The 21,847-nt window shown below is 39.3% G+C and overlaps 1 protein-coding gene across 1 annotated transcript in view; it reads left to right on the top strand.

The window, feature by feature from the left end:
* Positions 1–21,090, top strand: part of LOC139118664 (uncharacterized) — a 30,708-nt gene extending 9,618 nt beyond the window's left edge. Inside the window, exons 9-11 of the mRNA XM_070682082.1 lie at positions 243–557; positions 18,998–19,312; positions 19,909–21,090. Of these exons, the coding sequence (XP_070538183.1) occupies positions 243–557; positions 18,998–19,312; positions 19,909–20,198 (920 nt within the window). The 3' untranslated portion in view covers positions 20,199–21,090. The remainder of the gene's footprint in view (positions 1–242; positions 558–18,997; positions 19,313–19,908) is intronic.
* Positions 21,091–21,847: the final 757 nt, after the last annotated feature.

Here is a 21,847-nt window from a genome sequence, read left to right as displayed (position 1 = left end):
CCGAGATAAAAAAAATTGAAGGGCTTTGACGTTGAATCTTGTGATGTTAAATTATTCCATGATTATTCCAGAGAGATTTTCATTAGGCAATATTGTACTTGTGGCTTGATAGGAAGTGATGACGTCATTGCCTATTGATCATAGGGGTATTAATGTAGTTCACGATTTTGTTTAGTTCTTATGAAAACAAGATTAAAGTATGATTGTGGTGCTTTTAAACGAATGTAACATTCATTTTGCAGCAAAACCTACGATTCCTCCATTGAAGACCCTGTTTAATACTTCAGAGGACAAAATGTATGTAACTCAGCTACACACACTGAGAAACCTGTTGAGTGGTAGGCAGATACCACAAGCTGTATCAAAACAGTTTGACAGGCCTTCTGAAATATTTGAATACTTGCTTGTCAAGGGATATCTAGCAGAAGATGATGTGAACTTTCTCAAGGAGGTGTTCACAGTAATGGATGACGAAGGATTAATAAATTTGGTTACTGAATATGAACGCCGTGAAGGGCTTGCTGAGAAGGAGTCGTGCAACTTGTCAGTGACGGAAGGTAAGGGACTTCAATTCAACTCTCTGTAAATTATACTGTACCATGGGCGAGGCGTATGGATAGATACACTCTGAATTATTGGATTGACCAAAAGCTCTGCACACTGTACTGTGAATATGAAATACAAACACGGGAAGACACTCAGACGTCGGCACTCATGTATAGGCAAATTAAATAACGAAACAAGCCTTAATGTAACAACATTTTTGAGAAATATAGAATGTTCTTTCAGGTATGACAGCATGAAATAGTAAAGACTTAATCAGAGCTATAGAAAGTTAAACGCGAGCAGATCCTTTACTACTTGAGAAAAATGCGTCCAAATATGAATATGACGGGCATTTTAATACATCTTATTTGCCTATGGACTGCAGGGTGCCTAGAGTTCAACATCTGATTCATGTCTATCGCCGTAGAGTTTGTACTTGTTACTCAGAGAATATATAGTTGCAAGTAGTAAAGTAAAGGTGTATAACTGGGACACTTACCTGAAAAAGCTACAAAGGAGGGAAGGAAATCTCCCTCCTCCCATGTCGCTACATGTTCCAATAGGTGCAGTAACCATAGCAACCCCGGCTTTGCCACTGATATGGGTAACAGATGGTTATCTAAAAATAATCCAGTGTGTAATTCCGTGGTATGTATAGACATGTATGTGAAAGCTGCAGGTAGGGTGACCTATGAACTCACGTACGCGCGACAGATGGCACATAAATGGAGTCATATACAGCAGATAGTGCATTGTCCTGAATTCAGTGGGAAATTTCCAGCTGAGTCAGGTCCTAGACTTGCGCAATGTGCTAGCAATACACTATTATATGACTCACTGTCATATAATAGACATTTACGTCAACGTTTATAGATGATTCACTGTGGTATTTCAACATCTGTATGGCTATTTAAGCAGACGAAAAGCTGTGAAACAGTCACATTTCAATAATGGATGGAAACTATTCAAATGACGTGGATATGTTATCACTTACAAGCTATACAGATGAAGATGAGTTACTACTAGATGGATTGGAGTATAAATACTTCCCAGCAAATAATCACGAAGCCCTGAATGAGCGAATTAGGCATTGTGTGAAATTTTATCGTGATATAGTTATCGGAAATAATTATCGATTTTCACCACTGGCAGAACCGGAGGTGCCTCAACTAGAAGTTCAACAAACTCCAAAACCAAAGCGCAAGAAAGTGATTTCTCCCGATGAAATTTTCAATGAGTTGAAGCGATCTTACCAGAGAGGAGTGGTGATCCCCGAGATACTGGAACCACCAATCATCACGAATTCATTCGAAGAGTTCAAGATTGGATTCAAGAATTTCTACCATGGTTTTAGAGCACGTGATCAACGAAAGTTACAGGATAACTACTTGTACGGCCAGTGGTTGGAAAAAGCTTTCGTTCATTTCAGCGAGAAGAAAAAGAAAAAGGAGAATTTCATTGATTGGGTTGAAGAGAACTGTGACATAAAACATGTTCGTGCGAGCCAGTTCAGAAAATTTTATAATGATTTCAAACATTATCCACAAATATTACATTGTAAATTAAGCTTTGAATGGTTTAACAAGAATGGTAAAAAGTTGTTGTTATATTTTGATGACCACAGAGAAGAAATTTTTCAGTGGACCCATCCTCTACAGTGCACATGTAATTTATGCGCAGCGACCTTTAACTTACCTGTCATGTGATTTCAGAGGTCTGAAAGTCTACAGTTTTCAGAAACATTTTCTACAGAATTTTTTTCTGAACCTAACTTTCATATCCATTTAATCCATAATTTCTTAGGTATCGCTCTAAAGGAGGACTAAATCCTTCTTGTTTTTGTATTTCTAGTGCCTGATGAAATATGTTTTGAATAAGTTCTGAGGCATTTTCTGTTGTTGCGCCTTTTTCTTGTATTTGTGTAAGCAGCTGTTTATATTGAACGTAATAATGTTTATATTTCTCTCGCCTTTTTGATACTCCTGTTTTTCCTTGTATTACATCAATAATAACACCCGGTATAGGAGTTAAAGCTAAAAGAACTGGAACTGCCGGAATTGCCGCTATTACAGCAGAACTTACAAGAATTCCCTTAGTCACATTAAGAGCCATATCAATTCGACCCATTAATTTATAACTTCGTCGATATGCAGCACTTGTTCTTTCGATATAGTCGGCCAATTGTTCAACGCTTTCAACAACTGAGATGTGCATTTTTACTGTATATGTAAGGGGGGATAAAAAATAATTGTAGTAATATAGAAAGACAATATGGCAGAAGGAGGAGAAGAAAATATACCACTCCAGGATTTCGATGATGCAAATTTAAATGATGATGATGACGCTACTGCTGAAACATTCTTTATAGAAGATGATAATGCCCTTGCAAAAGCTGATCCTTTCCTGGCTAGCCCGAAGGCGGATCTTCGGGTTGAACTTATAGTAGATGAAAAATTAAGTATGGTTAATAAATTCTTAAAGGAGAATAAAATTACTGATTCGGATGCACTAAATGTATTGGCTATGGAATCTGAGATTAGGGATGGAAAGCTGTATTATAAAAACCTCAAGCTGTCTAAAGATAGAGGAGGTGGATTTTATAAGCTCACCACATTAATGAGAGAAAAAGGAGGACATGAATTTATGAGAGATGTATTAGGAGGTCGCTCTAGCGCAGAGCCCGAATATGTGAGTCGTACATTGTATTCTGAAGATGTGAAAAACAATAAAATACCAGCTGAGAAGATGACGCCAGAAGACATGGGTGTATACAAAGATGAACTGACATTCTTATGGCAAGATGCTTCTGGTAAATTCAGATAAAATACAAGCTTTTGAAAATAAAATCGAACAATGGAACAATCTAAACCCAGAATATAGAGCTATTAATGATGAATTAAAGATTGCGAATATGCGTATTAGCGACCTTAACAACGAAAAAGTTAAAATAAGGCTAGAGAAAAGAGAAGTTGAAAAACAGTTAAAGGAAATTCCTGAAGATCACACCCAAGGAAAAGAAAAAGCCAAGAAACTACTAGCTGAACTCATAACAAGAGAAGCTAAAATTGACAATCGAATTGAATACGAAAATGGTAAGATTAGCGGGGCACGTGAAAGTCTGGCTACGACTAGGTCTCTTCGTGATGTAATTTCCGATCCAGAATTGTCACTCAGGCTGAAGCTGACAGAGTTATTTAAACGAAATGGTATAACAATCGCTGCAATACTAACTGCCCTTGGAATGACAATATCAACAATTGCCCTGGCTGTGACTAGAGGAGGAGGAGGGGGAGGGGGAGCAGGAGCAAACACAGGAGGTTCAGGTCCGCCCAAAGTATACACAAAAGCTAAAGAAATTGTAAAGCAATTTGGTGAATGGTTAAAAACCTTGGCCGCAAAAAGTGCTGCTGCAATACCAGGTTTAATCGGCTCCCTTGTCAGTTTTCTTTTAAAAACAGCAGGATCGGTTGTTGGATTTGTTGGAGAACAGCTATGGATATTTTTAACTGGATTAACATTAGTCATTATAAATAAAATTATGTATTGATACAGAGTCTAATAAATTCTGAAGACGACTCCGTAGGGATAAAATAAAATTATGTTATTTATATATTGATATATCACACCCCCTACAACATCGACATGTTTGGTGAAAAGAATATTGCAAAGTTTCTTTCTAAAAATAAAGACCTGTTTGGTTTCTCTGTCGAATTGGAATGGTGCAAACTTTGGCGGGTAAATCGCCATATCCTTCGAGCAAATCCAGGTGTCCGACTCAAAGATGATAATCTATATCATAACATATTAGCTTTCGTGAAGGAATGTCAAAAGACTAACTTCTTTAAGCGACTAGAATTCATAAACGTCTTTCAGGAGATTGACAATGATGAAATGGAAGTCCAACATCTCCAAGAATATTGGGTTCTTCGATTGATTCGCGACACAGGCAATCGATTTATATTTCAGGCAGACGGAAATATTTATGTAAAGATGTGATTTTTTCTTCAAAGTCATTATATACACGAAGTGAAACTTAAGATGTGATTAATTTTCTTTTTAACTGTAATTTCTTTTTTCTTCACTACTATATACATTACACGAAAAATGGGGTACGATAGAACATTATTACCGACTTTCACCAACCGAATACCGAAGGGAACGAAGTCAGAAAGAACTCATCATGTGATTGCCCATAATCCAAGTGAGGCAGATCCAGGCCAGACACTTATCATACGATGTCCAAAGTTAGAAAGCGGAGTAGTACTAGTTCCAGATACTTTCGACCTGGTTTTTGATCTCGAAGTAATGGGAGGTGGAAATACCCGTGTAGTACAAAATCTTGCAAAAAATTTGGTGGAGCGTATGGTTCTAAAATTCGAGGGGCAGGAACTTCTCAATTTGAATAAATATAACCTTTTCGAAGGTTATCGCGATATGTTCAAACATAAAAAGGAGACAGCAAATATGACACTGTACGGAATTCAGAACGAAAATCTAAGAAAATTGAGAAGTGGCGCGGCCGATGCAAATAACGACAGGTCTTCAAAATGGGACGATCTTTTACTTTTTGACGCGTATAAAACAAAATATGCTATTCGTTTGACTCATCCCCTCGTGACAGGCCATGGGGTTGCATATCCAAAAGAGTTAGGTAGTCATATCGAATGGGAAATTACGTTGTCACCACCCTCCCAAGTAATTCGCAATACCATTGGTACTAATAACCCCAATTATAAATTAAAAAACATTCAAATGGAATACGAAACAATAACTGACCCCGAACTCGCGAGGTCAACTGCTGGTTATTACAACAGTGGGAAAAGTTTTCTCTACGAGCATATACATTATTTTAGAACAATCCCATTCAAAGAATCAACCACGGTTATCAATGAAAATATAAATGTACCACGACGTAGCATTAGAGGTATCGCGATACTATTCACTAATCAATCGTTTCCTAGGTTTGCGGACACTGAACTATACCATAACCCATCCATTGAATCTGTGTCTGTATCAATCGAAGGCATTGCAAATAAAGTGTACGCTCAGAAGATGATACCAAGACAATTTTGGCGAGAGGCACGACGGTATTTTGCTGAAGATAAAGATTGGTGTGAAATTGATATAGATGAACCCAATTATTTGACGAGTGCATTCTGTCTGTTTATCGATCTGCGTAGCTTTAAAGATATTGAGTTTCATGGAAATGGTCTTAAAGTAATGAACACAAAGGACGGAATACAGCTTGAAATCTTGAAGAAAGACACTTCAATTAAGGATGGCGATGACGCTAACGAAGACGCTCGCGATCATAATATGTTTGCCCACGTTTATGTTATTAGCGATGCCCAGGTCACCGTTGAAAATAGTAGATTAAAGTCTTTACAATTTTAACCGTAACCGTAGGTCATTCCTATCGGCCATGTTTCTGCCAGCCATTCGCCCGTGTCCAGATTATATAACTGTACACGCTTGATATCATTTGGCGCCATCATAATTTTACTACGCTTTTCACTACGGATTTCTCCAGCCTTTTTCCGTACAAACTGTACAAATTGTGCCTGCTCGGGCTCCTTCCCAGTTTTAAACAGATCATAATAGTCTTCAAAGTTCAAATGTTTTCTAACACAAACATCTTTCACCCCTTTATTTTTTTTCGTCTCGGAAGTTGGAGTTCGAAAAGCATACACTTTCGAGCGTATGCCGACAAAATCAAGAATAGGTACACCATTCAACTCATCTTTAAATTTACCTATCACCTTTTTATTAATCTTTGGAACTCCCATCTCATCTTTCATCCCACTAGTATCGTAGACCGACTCCTTACCATTCTTTTCCACATCTTCCCGAACTATATCATTGAAAGTTACGTCCGGGGAGGGGATCGGCACACTGTAAACAAAACTGTCAGTATCCATGTAGGCCAATCGTATTCCAGGGAACCGTACCCGAAAGTAATTGTAATGCGTCTCATACATAAGCAGCTTAGAAAGTTCCAGTACTGCGGCGCCAATGAAAACTGGCTTTTTATATTCATATTGATCCCTTTTCAGTTCCAGTAGGACACTGTCGCAGGAATCACCATCCTCTTCGGAAGTTATGAAAGTTATATGTTTCGTCTTTGGATTATACTTCTGAATCTTTTTACGGCCGCTATCCGTACCGTTCCAGTCCGAAACAAATTTAAAGTCTCTGTACTTTCGAACGTCTTCTATTGTCTTACCGAACATTGCATTATTCATCAGCTTATAGAAATTCTTTTCAAAATCTGTCGTCCCCTTTGTCCTCATTTCAGTGTTAAAGTCAATATATTGTTTGAGACACGCCCTCTCATCGAAAGCAAGCACCCGATACACCTTTTTCAATCTCATTCCCATCCGAAGATAGAATTCAAGCAACTTGTAGTGTAAGATGTATCTCTCTCTGTCCAACACACTTGTAATCAGTCGAGTGCCCTGCCTCGGAAATTCGTAGTGATGCGGTGCTAATGGCAAATCGCTGTGTTCTTCATGTAATTCGACTGGATATTCTAAGTCTACTTCTAGAAAACTTGATGGAAAGGTGGCGCCAGGTCCCCACGCTCCGCTGTCTCGGGCATACCATTCGTCCCACTCTTCCCTCGTCATCCAATTAAGTCCGCCCGTTGGCATTGGTTGACTCATTGCCCAGCCATAAAGATTATTAGCATTGAGATATTTTATTTCGGACAATGGTTTATCCGGATCCCAGTTCCCACCTATCTCATCTGTTGCATAAGCAGGATGATTTGTCTTTAAGTGATGAATATTACACTGACTGATGCCGCCTCGAATCCCCCTCTGTACGAAATTCATCTGCTCAGCATCTTGAATGAGCCCAAATTTATTACCTGTGTAAAGTAACATAGCATCCCATGTTAGACCGGGCGCCGACATATAGTGGGCTGGATCTAACTTATATGCTTCTAAACATGTGTCACGGAAATTTTCGAATATATTTGCAAGAAGTAGAACGTCAGTCTCACGATAGAATTCCATATAATCTTTAATTGTCCGGCATCCAACTTCGTCCCACACCTTCAATGCATGCTCATAATCAGATTCTGAAATCCCCTCTTCCATCAATTCACTATAAAATTTATCCCTCTCCGGCAGCTCCTCCTCTCCCAGTCTGTCAACCAAGTCTAAATATTCGTAGGGGAAGAAACCTTTCGCCCTTTGAATGTCCGGGTACGTAAGTGGTACTGCCGCCCATCCGTGGTCCGGCACAGTCATTGCCAACTTCGCGAGCGACCCAGACATCAACTGAGCACTGTCCATAAACTTTATAGAAAAGAAACGTTTCTTTATCTCCCTCTTCCGATTTGGCCACTCTCCACCAACAACAATTGAGGCACTAAAAATAAATGTTTTCGAGAGACCCATAATTCCTCCATTGCTCGTCTTAGCTATGATATTTGGCTCTGGTCCGGGACCATCATCTATTTCATGTAATTCTTTCAAAATAAAAGAACCATCGTATCCCTTGAGGTTGTGAAAGTAGATAGGAATGGTTCTCGACGGCCGGCATCCCTCGCAATAAAAAGTCGCCCCCTCCTTCACTACTCGGTATCCTGCCGGCTCTCCACATGCAATACAGACTGGATTGTCGTAATTAGAAGGATCTTTCATCGGTTTTATTTTCCAATAATACGATTTCGAATAATTCTCAGCCCGTTCTTTCATATCCTTCAGAAAGTCTGTAACACAGGAGAGCCCCGTGAATGTTCTTTTACCATAAACGGTGGGCCTCGTTCCGAAGGCGCCCCACCGTTCCACCATAACATACGAAAGACAAATTGGAATATGTCGACCGGTACCCTTCTCAATAATTGCCTCAGTATCTGCATAGACGACGTAGGGGGAAGGAACCTTCTTCCGATGTCCTTCGAATTGACATACTTCCTTAGGAAAAACTGGCTGAGCAGTGTCTGTTCCACAGTATACCTGATGTTTTTCTAATTCTTCTGTTGACTTAAAACCTCGCTTACAAACCGAGCACATACACTTCTGTCTGCGCTCATTCTTGCGATTACTATTAGAATTAAGAAGGCGATTTAACGAAGTAATTGGCACGAAGTGACCCCCGCCCTCTTCACCAACTATCAGTAATATATTTGCTACCCGATCCGCTCCGCCGGGTCCCTCGGCTCCGCTATATAACACAGTTATGTCGGACGGGGCGGGATCGGACTCGTGGATCTGAAACACTTGAAGTTTCGTGCTCGGATTTTGCTGCTCGAAGCGCCTGAATACAGTCAGATCAGCGGGCGTGGGAAATGGAATGCTCTCCCAACAGTAGTCAGCAATAAATTTGTCAAACGTATTCCATTTTCTCCTTACCTGACCACATTTCTTTTTGCGAAACTCAGGATCGCTCAACTTTATACTTGCTACGACAGCATACTGAAAACAATTCTCGCTGCCAGAAGGTAGCACCAGATCACTCACACAATGCTTATTTTTTAACCATCCGGGAAGTTGGACTGCGCCAGCCCCGGCACCGAGTAAAACTTCTACTAGAATTACTTCAAAATTAAGTATCTCCTCGAGAACGAGACCAGAACCCTCAACAGCTTCAATTGTATCAAGCATATTGTCGTAGTGTTCTATTAATTGTTGTTTCACATCCGCCCCTCTTACATCTTTTGTGTATGTATCTTTTAATTTAACAGGCAATGTACGATTTTGTGTATTACCAGTTTTCGGATCCGATAATTTGACTTCCATTTCGGTATAAACAGAGTACATCTTTCTTTCTTTGGCCATACCTTCAATATCCACCAGCTCCCCGATATCCTCGACTCGCTTGACTTCAGGAAATTCTTTTCGTAAAACTGCTCCCTTGAATGCTGTATGTAATCGACGGGCCATAATAATCTTTATGACATATACTATCCTAAAAATTTTTAAAATGAAAAATAATTATTCTATGATAGGTCAATCAAAATCCACTATAATATTTTTGGCAGCATTTATTTGTTTATATATCTCGCCTAATCTTTCTAAGTTGACTAGTTCTTCCGCATCTTGAATTTCTGGTTTATTAGGCGCAGCACAAAATAACCTCTCAACAGTGAAAGAAAGGCCACGCTTACTTAAGCGCGGTTTAAATGCTAAGAATTCTATCTTACTACCTTTCCGGATATTACGAGGTACAATAGCAGGATTTTCTCGGACTGGCAATGGGCTCACTGCTTTAAAAGCACAGTCAATTTCTTGAACCATATCAATACATGTAGCGAAATCGTGAGCCCCTCCCCCTCTTTTAAACCGAAATTTAAAATACGCCACGCCCTGTGCCTCGCTCCCTCGCTTCTGATACACTTTAGATGGATTGTAAAATCCAGTAGTATTCTTGGAGTGAGCGGCCAGGCTTGCAGCATAACTTTTAGCAGTGCTTGCATCGAAACTTTCACCTAGGGTACGGAATATTATTAAATCAGTAAACTTTTGAAGACTCGGTTGCCAACGGACACACATTTCATCGCATGTAGCAGGATCTTTAGAACCGTACTTAGGTCCGATGGGGAAAACTACTTCTAGCTCACTGTCTACGTATATGAAAGGATCTACCAAAGATTCCTCAAATATGAGTTTGCCGTCACTGATTCGAATATTGCCTTCTCCGGTTTCAAGTATTTTTATTGCAGTTGAAATAGAAAGGATTGTCATTGTATTATCGTATATATCTTAATAAAAATAATTTAAAAATTTTTTTTTCTATGATATAGTATCCCAAAATGTCATACATATTCATAAATGGACCAACTGGAAGTGGTAAGAGTTACGATGCAGTAAATTTGGCTGCGACTCACGTACCAGAATTTGACACTAGTTTTTCTAGCAACATTGCCGACTTTTATAATGGGCGCCACGTTTCGATTGCCGAATTTCAGAAACAGTTTATAGAACATACTCTTAGTTTACAATATCAGGCTGGGGAGGGGGAGGGGGAGTGGGAGGGCCTCCCTTCAGAACGCTACATTATTTGTGACTCTTCCATAATTCAACATCTGACTTTTTCTAGAATCCGGGGCGTTTCCGTGGCAGCGGAAGAAAAATGGATTGTTTCTAGAGCATTTAACCATTTACATAGTTTCATTATCATATTCAAAGATATGCCTTGGGATTATTGCAGGCGGAATGTGTTGACTCGAGCCAGGTCGTACGAAATAACCGCCTTAAAAGAACTAGAAGAGATTCACAACAAGTTCAAACAGACTTTCTTAGAAATTTGCCACGACTACAGACTTCCATGTTTGGTAATTCGTCAATCTCTTACGCCTGAAGTTCTCAAGAATATACTTAATCCAACAATTGATACCGAGACAGTTGGGCCAGTAGAATATCCACGAGCTTTTGACTTTGGAATTGCATGGAGCGGCGGCAGCCAAGGATTTTTAATAGACGGTTTCAGCAAGGAGGAACTTGAAGAAGCTTATTATCCACCTGATCAAGAACAACTAGAACAACCTCGAGTCTCACTAAAGAACCTACACAAACTTCTTAACGCTTGTGAATCTGTGCACGCTTATAATGCTCCGTTTGACTTACGGGCACTTGATATGATGCTGAAGGAACCTTACGGTTCTGTAAGGGACTTTGAAGTTACTTGTCTGTGGCTCATGTCAGTTGTGTACATTATACTTCAACCAGAACTTATAGATAAAGCTGAAAAATGGGGACTCAAAAGAACAGCTAATGGCAACATGCACAGTCGCTTTGAAGATCTTGCAAACTTAATATGCGCTCCTTCGGAACGCTCCGGATCCCTCCCTGTACCACCTCATCCACATACGGCCAAACAAGATGCAGTAAGTGAACATTACTTACGACAGTACATGATAAATACTTGGCCAGGTGGTTGGAAGCGGGGTGGTAAACTGACACTTTCGGCTTTCAAGAAATTAAGACTTCGTCCATGGTACTTACTGAATAACTTTCGTAAATACTTACGTTAGTACTTACGTTAGTACTTACGTTAGTACTTACGTTAGTACTTGACAAGTACCAGCACAGGAACTTACGAAGTACTTACGTTAGTACTAATAACATTTTCCTCCGGCTCCCAACTATTGACACTTTCTGGATAACCTTTCCATTTTATCAGATAGTATTTCTTTCCTCTAATTTTTTTCGTCTTCAAAATTCGTTCTACTCTGTACAGCTCGTCGGCACCAGCAGCGTTCTGAAGTTCATCAGAATAGAAAGTACCGAGTATTTCCTCTCCATTCAGATCTTTTATTTTGTAAACTGGCGGCGTTCCCAAGCCAGCTGCGTACACAACTTTTGAAACCACGAAAATCTCCTCTGTCCAATTTGGTAAATATCCTTTCTTGAAAGTGGTCTTGTATTTTGTAATTCGGACCCGTTCTCCCGGCTTGAATTCAGGGTCAACTCCCATGGCTGCCAACTCAGGGTAAAGTGTATAAAATGCCTGCCAATCGTTCTCCTCTGTTACGTCGACGGGTTTCATTTTGATACTTCCGTGAATTATGTTATTGTAATTCTCGAGAAGTTCTGGTAGAATAGAAAGCCATTCACATGTCTGTCTGTATGTAAAGTATTTCCACATCATCGTTTTAAGAGTACGATTAAAACGTTCAACGACGCTAGCTTTTTTATCACTGTAGGTGTGAAACCAGTGAATTCCTGCCTCCTCCAACCACCCCTGCATTTTTCGGTTCGTAAATTCCCGCCCCTCATCTGTCTGAAGTTTGTCGGGCCTTCTCCCGGATTTCTTAATCACGTCTTGTAGCGCCTGTAACGTATCATCAGCCGTTTTTGACTGTATCGGCCTGGCCCATGCGTATTTACTGAGCACATCGATTACTGTTAGCATGTATCGAATGTTACGGTTCTCTTTTGCGAACGGGGGAGGGAATTCCACGAGGTCAGCCTGCCACTGTGAGTCTATCGATGTTACAAAAACGCGCCTCCCACCGCGAGTACGAGGTACCGGTTTATGTAGATTATAAGTTAGCTGAGTTTTTAACCAGTCCTGCACCTCTTTCTTAGTAATTGACAGGAGTCCGCTGGCGCGTGCTGCGTCATATAATTTTTGTACACCTCCAAATCCAGTTTTCGGGTTGTAATATAATTCTCTAAGAGTACCTTCGGTGTTGCCTTCCATAATTGCTATATTATACGAATAATTTTATGTCGTATGGATTCTGTAAACGAAATACTAGTTTACTGAATGATCTCCTTTTCAATTGCTTGATTAGGTCCACAGCTTCCTGTTCTGACACCTCCATTCCATATTCTTTTATAATACTTTTGTTGTCTATTTTGCTCGGTGTGTAAAATAGTACTAACATCTTTATGTTTTCCCTGAATGGTTTACAAATACTAGTATATTGCTGAGTCAGAACCCAGACAGATAGTCCGTAGTGTCTTCCACTGAAACCAAGTTGGACTAAAACATCACTGCGATTCTTCATATCTTTGGACGAGGAGCAGTCGTCAAGGACTATTAAAGTGTTCGTGTCGCCCCATTCGCCCCGTACGTAGGTTAGTGTATCACCCACAGCATCGAATCCAACCGGAAACACGAATACGTTGTCATCGGCTAAAATGAATCTTTTATTATACGTTTTATTTTTCATTAATGTCGGGCAAATGAATATCACATATTCGAATTTTTCTCGGTACGGACCTGTGAGGAGGTCCATTACAAATTCTGTTTTGCCAGAACCCGTCGGTCCAGTTATAATCATGTTGAATGGCGGGTTTACGTATATTGACATTTACTCTGGATCTATATATTGTAAATAAATGTAATAAATATTGCTAAAGATAACAACCCAATTTTACCATATTCGTGAATAGGGTCTGTGGTGAGTGTTGCAGATGCTGCCCGTTCCGAAGGTGGGGGGAGGGGAGGGGAGGGGAGGGGAGGGGGATCCCGACTCGTATCAGTCGCTCCTCCTCCGGGCTCGTCCTGCCACTTCACAGGATCCTCCCCTCCTTCCATCTCATGTATAGCACTTTCTCGAACTTCCGTGTTTATATCACCATTCACCCCGAAGACCATAGTTTCAGTTGCGTATTGCAATTCATTATTATAACCCGAGATTGCCGGGCCCGAAAGGATGACCATCTCAGACGGTAAGAGAAGTAAATTGGGCGAGACTGCCATATCAAGTTTGACACCAGTATTCATTATTGTGTCTTGATATCGCCTATAACTGATTACTTTGTCGGTATTACGAATTTCATCTTCGAGGAGAACGCCGAATTCTTTTCGGACTTGCTGTGCACTGCCAGTATCACCTACTATGGTACTGCGAATATTTGCTTGTGCGCCGAGTATGCAATATACGTAGGCTTCAAGGCTTTCATTGAGGCGGGCTAGGCCAGCCTTTGTCAATCCCGAGTCTCCCTTCAGAGGAATGAAACTATTATATTGTCCCTCCGATCCATCATTTCGGAAGAAATAGTAGTGTGGTCGGTCTTTGTCGGACAGTACATGTTTTTTCTTTCCAAAAATTGTATGTGTATAGAAAACGCCTCCGTCGGCAGAGAGGAAAAAGTCATGACCGTTGTATACAGCGGCAGGCTGTCGAACGGGCCCACGATTAGTGTAATATTCATAACCATAACCAAGACCCTTATTTTGGCCTTTTCGATATCGAAAGTCGGACTTCGTTGGACTTATATTTCCAAATTCTGTACATAGAAGTTCATATTGGACGAGATTGTACGGATTGTCGCCAGCTTTGAAGGTGGGGGTATCGTCTGGAAGTGCAACGCCCATTTCGTGAAGGATCCTACGTATTGTAAAGTATACATGGAAACGGCAGAATGATCGTATTTGCGGAGGAAATTTCTTATCGACGAGATGGACAAATGATATACCGCAACCAGTAGTGCTGCACCATACAGCGAAATTCAGTTAATGGTCCCAATATTTCATATGCGGGCTGCCCAGCCAGACATTACTTTCTTTCGCTGATCGATGAGTGATTACGTTATCTTTGAACACATCCCTTGGATGAAAAGTAAATTTTTCTGTCGGCGTTACATATATTTCTAAGTCCATGAGAATAGGTTTTACCCCCCCATTCGGTTTGGTAGGAATATCAGCATGCTGTACTGTCGGTACGCTCGTCTTATTCAATTGAAAAGCAACTGGGAATAGGTCTGTACTCATTATTTGTGTTTCTATATACATATAGATTTAAATGGAGGAGAATTTTCCCGGAATCCCTGTCGGAATCATTCTAACATTCCAGACTATGTTAATACTTTATTTCGGATTCAGGTTTAAACGAATTTTTTATTTTTTACTAAGAATAGATAACATACTGCAAACAATGGAGAATTTAATAAAGTCATCGGCAGCGGCAAATACGACAGCGCATTCCGAAGGGCCAACCGCAGCGTCGGACGCTCGATCCATAATAGAGACGAAACGTGAAAAAATACTCTGTGTCATCGCAAGTGGTCAAAGTAAGTTATTTTTTGGTAAGGAGATTTCAGTTGCTGACGTAGAAAAATGGAGAGATGAAACGGTGGATAAAGCCTTCAAAATGTACGAAGCGAAATACAGTTCTCTTATAAGTGATACCATCACTCAAAGTTTCATCGATCTAGGAGCCCGTGCAATAAGTCAGGTAGTTCCAATCGATGACCGAGATAACTATGCCACTGATCTTAAAAAGGATTTTATTCTAAACAGTGAAATAAAACGATTATCAGGACGGATAGCCTACACATGGGGGCCCGTGATTGCTCTAATTTCCACCGGTTTAATTACGGGTAAACATTTAAATTTTAAAAAAATCGGGTTTAATATAGTACCCGAAATAAATGGATTCAACTTCGCAAACGGTTCCGACTCAGCAAACGGAAACGACGACGACCCCCACACCGCAAACGGAAACGACTCCGACACAGCGCAACATAGAGAAAGTGACGTTACCGTCGAAGCATCCAGGGAGAGTTGCTGCAGGGAAGCGACTAGCGGAATGGAACAGGCAAAACAAGGAGAAGATGCGTCAAGCAATGGAGGGGGAGGGAGGGGATAGTGATGCGGTAGCGAGTCCCTTTCGAGACCGTTCCGATAGGGTACCACCACAACAGTGTGATAGCTCACGCGATAGCTGGTATAATAAATGTTATCTTGTTTTAGGAATTGTGGGAGTTTCATTGACTGCATTAGGGCTATATTGGGGGCGTGCTCGGCATAATTGTCCCCCCCCCGGAAAGATGAACCGCTTCAGAAAGCGAAAAAAACAGAGCCCGTAGCGGCTCCTTCCGGAACAGTTCCGACAGGGGAGGGGGAGGGGGAGGTTCCCAGCTCCTCTACATTGCATGAGATGGAGTAATACATAATTTTATTATGACTAATGTTTCCAATGACGAAACATATAACTTCCGAAGAGGATGGCGATTCCTGCGACAGTGTCCTACTAAACCTGTTCTCCAACTCCCAATATTTTTTTATTTTTCTATTTTATATACTAGTCAGCAATCATGGATACTAAAACAGTTGTAAACACAATGTACGATGGTATTGTAATCGCAGGACTTGCGATGGGATATCTTATGATCTCCAGCAAATTTCTGAAAATGGATATGGGCGATCCAAGTCGACCAAATTTAATTCGATTGGCAAAATTAGGCGGTGCGACTGCTGCCGCGGTAGCAACCAAAGATCTCCTTGAACAGAAAAATATTATTCCTGCAGAACCTTATACTTTGTAATGGGCACCTTCGGAATATTATTCATCGAACACCTTAGTAATGAGCACCTTCGGAATAATAATATTATTCATCAAAAAAACTTATACTTAGTAATATATACAACGTACAACGATGATCATTTGGATTGTAAGCAAAACAGGCGAACCGGTTACTGTTAATTTTAACCCTAGCATTGACATATCACAGTTTACTAAAATAAGACTGCTAGAGTGTGGACTATATAATTCATGGCATAACATAACGAGGGCGAATAATGTACTAAAATATCAGGAAGGAAACGACCCAAAAAATAAGACGACAAAATCAATACGTCCGGGTAACTACAATATTGATACGTTAAACAAAGCAATCGGGTTGAAGCAAAAAATTAATTTTGAAAAACATCTGCCGACAAACCATGTTTATCTAACTTTGGCTGAAGATGTTAAAGTCTATTTCAATGCTACAGGTAGCTTTGCCAACGTCGTTGGTTTTTCAGATAAGCCAGAGGATAACCCAGTGACAAAAAGTACTATGAGTTCAGGTCGAGCAGATTTCTTAACAGTTACTAAATACGTGGTTCATTCAGATGTCGTCGATGTTTCTGGAAATTATGTTGGCTCGGGCTCTGGCGAATACATACAGGGGAAAGTATCGAACTGTTTACAAATACTTCCCGTCCAGGATACAAAAGAGATAAGTGAAAAGGTTACTTACGATTTTAAAAACGGGTCCCTTTCCATGCCATTGAAAAAAGGGGGAGACCATATGAGTTCAATGCGTATCTGGATAACAGATCAGGATGGAAACATGATCGATTTCAATAACTGGCCAATTAGTTTTTGTATTGAATTATTGTAGCTAAACCTATCGGTGCGGTTCACCCGATAGATAAAATTTTAGTAATTTCCTCTGAACTTAAAATATGTCGGAAGACCATTACTTCAAATAAAATGAGACGTTTCAGATGAATGGTACTGATATCTAAAGTATTCACTCTTTTATCTCTACGTACAAATGTAGTTCCTAAGTCGTTCTCTATTCTATTCCCACCAACAAAACATTCAATACTCATTTCATTGCGATCTTTATCAATACTTATGATAATGTCACAAGATGTTCTGTTATCTGTTTTCATAGCGTAATATCCAACCAAATCACCAAACTCATCTCCCGTAGCTAACTTTACACATCTAATGAGAACTGTACCATGTTGAAGTATTTTCATATTATCAGTCATCTCTTGATTTACTGTCTGTAAAGTTAATTCAGCTGCCTCATCACCGACACTTTTAAGACCCAGTTTCTTTAAAGTTGTGTCCCAAAATAATCTTACTGGAACTCCGCTAGCTGTATACGAGCAATAATTCTCCCCCTCGTTTATCCACCTTCTTAGTGTATTATCTGCCTTCATTATTGTATTAAGAGGACTAATTTTAAGATGAATTGGTATACCAAGAAGTGCAATGTATGGATTCGTAGGAGTAAGCCAACTACGAAAATCTAGCAACTTATATTTGTTAACATTGCTATCGAAATAAATAACATTTGGAGTTCCTGGCAGTTCAGTAACTCCACCACTAATTTCACTATCCAATATATCTAAGATGTTACGCGGTACATTATAAGGCATGAATTTCTGACTATCCCCATCCCACGTCAGAGCAAAAGGAGTTGGATCATTCGAAGCCTTTGTAGCGTCTATTATGGACTCATCAATGTCTTTCAGTTCAGAAAATTCTACAGCATGCTCGTGGGAGGGTGGCACAGCGGCAGAGGCTAAGACAAAAAGTTTTTCGCGGTCCTTATAATGAAGGACGTAATCCTTATTATGATTAGTAGCTATCTTAGTATTATTGTTCACTTTAACATCACTTAAATCTTCAAGCTCAAGATTTTGTACATTAATCGCACCTAAACCGAAGTTACTTGGACCAGACATGATTAACCTATATACAATGAAAAATTAAATAATATCTTGTAATATACACAACCATGGCTTCAGCTATAGGAATGACAGTTCTTGGTGCTGTATTAAATGCAACAGCATTCACAGGAGGAAATATTATCGGACAAAAGCTTTCTGGGAATGGTGATGCTCTTATTGAAGAGAAAGTCCGACATGATAAAGCATTAGAAAAATTTGAACATGATCGCAACGTCTGGTCAGAAAAAAGATTACTACAGGCTGACTGGGAAAGAGAAAATCGGGCAAAGGACGCGCATGCTGCGGTAGAGTTAAGAGATACAGATGCAGAAATCCTGGAAGAAGCAGAAGCGGTGCAAAGCAACTCCACGTCAGGCCGTTCCGAAGGGCCAGTTCAATTCTCAGATTATTATCAGCCCAGTCCTGAGCAAAAGAAATATGAGATGATCTATATTGCTGGAGGATTGGTCGTGGGATGGTTTATCTTCCGATAGGGTTAGCGCATATTGGAGCAGTTTTTAGTATATACTGATGTTAGGCCTGAGTAATAGCTAGCGCTGACTCAGGTGCACCTATTGGAACATGTAGCGACATGGGAGGAGGGAGATTTCCTTCCCTCCTTTGTAGCTTTTTCAGGTAAGTGTCCCAGTTATACACCTTTACTTTACTACTGTTGCATCAAATAAGGTGGCCTTTAAATCACTTTAATGGTAATAGGTGTATTAATTTATTTCACGATTTTGTTCCTATCGTACAAAACAAGACTAAAGTATGATAGTGGAGCATTTACATGAATGTAATATTCATTTTGCAGCAAAACCTACGATTCCTCCGTATAAGATCCTGTTTGATATTCTAGACGAGAGTATGGATGTAACCCAGCTACGTACACTAAGAAACCTGTTGATTTGTAGACAAATACCACTAGCTGCATCAAAACAATTTAACAGGCCCTCCGAAATATTCGAATACTTGCTTTACGTGGGATACATTACGGAAGGTGATGTATACCTTCTTAAGGATGTGTTCACAGTAATGGATGACGAAGGATTGGTGAATTTGGTTACTGAATATGAACGCCGTGAAGGGCTTGGTGAGAAGGAGACATGCAACTTGTCAGTGACGGTAGGTAAGATACTTTAAATTAAACTCTCTGTAAATTAAATCGTAACGCAGGCGAGGCATATAGAGGCTAAAATACGCACTCTTTGTAAGTCACGGTGATTATCCAAAGTTTAAAAGAATGTACATTTTTTTATGATATATTGTGATTAAGAAAATATTCAACGGTCTAAATTTGAGTTTATGGTTCTTATCAGTATTTTAGCATGCTTTGTCTGCTCAAGATGTTTGAAATACTATACAATACGGACTCTACGCTATGTTTCCTAGAGCAGTGCAACCTGACTAAAGTTCTGTGTATATTTTAACGTCCATTTCCCTGCTGTACAGATGTCTTACATTTTGTGAATAATTTAGTTCAATGTCGAGACATTTTATAAAATCTTGTTTGATTATTGACTACAGGCAGCCAAGAGTTTCATGTCTATTACCATAAAGTTTGTATTTGTGGCCCAGAAAATTTTTGCATTAATTAACGTGGCCTTTAGATCACGTTAATGGTGATGGGCCTATTAATTTAGTTCATGATTATATTTTACTCCTACAAACAAGATTGAAATATGATAGAAGTGCTTTTACATGAATGTAACATTCATTTTGCAGTAAAACCTACGATTCCTCCATTGAAGATCCTGTTTAATATTCTGGACGAGAACATGGATGTAAGTCAGCTACGTACACTGAGAAGCCTGTTGAGTGGTAGGCAGATACCACAAGCTGAATCAAAACAATATAACAGGCCATCTGAAATATTTGAATACTTGCTTTACATGGGATCTATAAAGGAAGGTGATTTGAATCTTCTTAAGGAGGTGTTTACCTTGATGGATGACGAGAAACTAGTGGCATTGGTTACTGAATATGAACGCTGTAAGGGACTTCCTGAGAACTAATCAGTGATGTATATACTTGAATTCAACTGTCCGGAAATTTACTGTACCGTAGGCGAGGCTTATGGGTAAATACACTTTGAATGATTGCAGAGGCCAAAATCTCTGCACACAGTACTGTGTATTTGAAATACTTCGGGAAGAAATTCACATGTCAGCACTCATGAATAGGAAAATTAAATAATGAAACAAGCCGTTATATAACAAAAGGCTCTTAGAAATATTGTGGAGACAGCTGTTTATCTACATAGAATGTTCTTTCTTGTATCATAGCATGCAATAGTAAAGACTCATCAGAGCAATAGTAAATGAAAAGAGAGCAGATCTTGTACTATTTGAGAAAAAATGCGTCCAAATATGAATATTACATCCGTTCGTCTGCCAAATTGCAATTTCGTAAGTGCTCCTGAATGTGTACATTCTGTAACCTTTGTAAGTCGTGGTGATCATCCAAAGTTTAAAAGAATGCATTCTTTGTTATTAAGAACATTCTAAATTTAAGTTTTGTTCTTATCAGTTTTTTCGAATATTTAGATGCCTAACAGGAGACACATGATGGAATGAACTCCAACAAGTCATAGTATATTTCTTACAGCTCTGAAGTTCAACTATAGGTTCTGTGTACATTTTAATATCAAATTACCAAGTTGCGTCAATATCGTTCATTTTTACAAGTGTTCAACTTTGCAGTGAAAAAATTTTATAACATCCTATTTTAATATTGAGTGCATGACGCAGCGAGTTTAATGTCTGATTCTTGCCTCCGGCACAGTGTTTGTATTCTCTGGCACAAGGAGTCGCGAAAAGTATATGGTTGTATAACGTGGCTTATTCGTCACTTTAATATATTCACAGATGTATTAATTTTAATAAAGTTTTTTTATTATTCCTTCAGAACTGACTTTCGTAAGTTTTATTTATTATTTTTTATGTAAACGTAAGATTTGATTCTGTTCGATAGTCTTGAAAGATGGAATATAACATAGCACACTACGAAACCAGTTTAGAGATGAACTAATATAGAGAATTGATTAAACAACTCAAAGGTCCAAATTGAGCATTTGACTTCAAGTTCTTGCATCAGAAGGACATAGAACGAAAAATGTGATACTTCTTCAGATATTGTTTACATATGGATGACAAAAGATAAGTGAAATTGAATACGAAATAAATTCTCATCATAGAACTTGTTGAGACCAATAAACTGACATGACTGAAGTTGTCAGACATAGAATATTACCAACACGAATTCAACATTCTCTGAATTAGAAAATGTCGTAAAAGACGCGCATAGCACATTTTATTGATTAAAGAGGCACAAACATCCGCGCACAATACTTTTTAGAGATTTTTGGATGAAATTTGCACATCTGCACTTACTTACCGGCAAGTTACAGAAATAAAACAACCCTTAATTTTACAAGTTTTGAGAAACATGTTGAAAACTTGCATTATCCCTGCATTTGAAATTATTCTGGAAATGTGAAAAAAAATCATATTTGATTAACAGTAACATTTCTCGAAAATCAGGCCAAACAGCCAGCAGTGACACAAAAATATTTGGTTGCGTCTACAGGTAAATTGTTCAGAAACGTATACTAAGAAACCTGTTTAGAGGTGAATACATATCAAAGAATGAATAAAAAGACTTA

This window comes from Ptychodera flava, chromosome 19 (genome assembly GCF_041260155.1).
Source record: "Ptychodera flava strain L36383 chromosome 19, AS_Pfla_20210202, whole genome shotgun sequence".
NCBI lineage: Eukaryota > Metazoa > Hemichordata > Enteropneusta > Ptychoderidae > Ptychodera > Ptychodera flava.
This window is presented reverse-complemented; position numbering and strand designations above follow the sequence as displayed.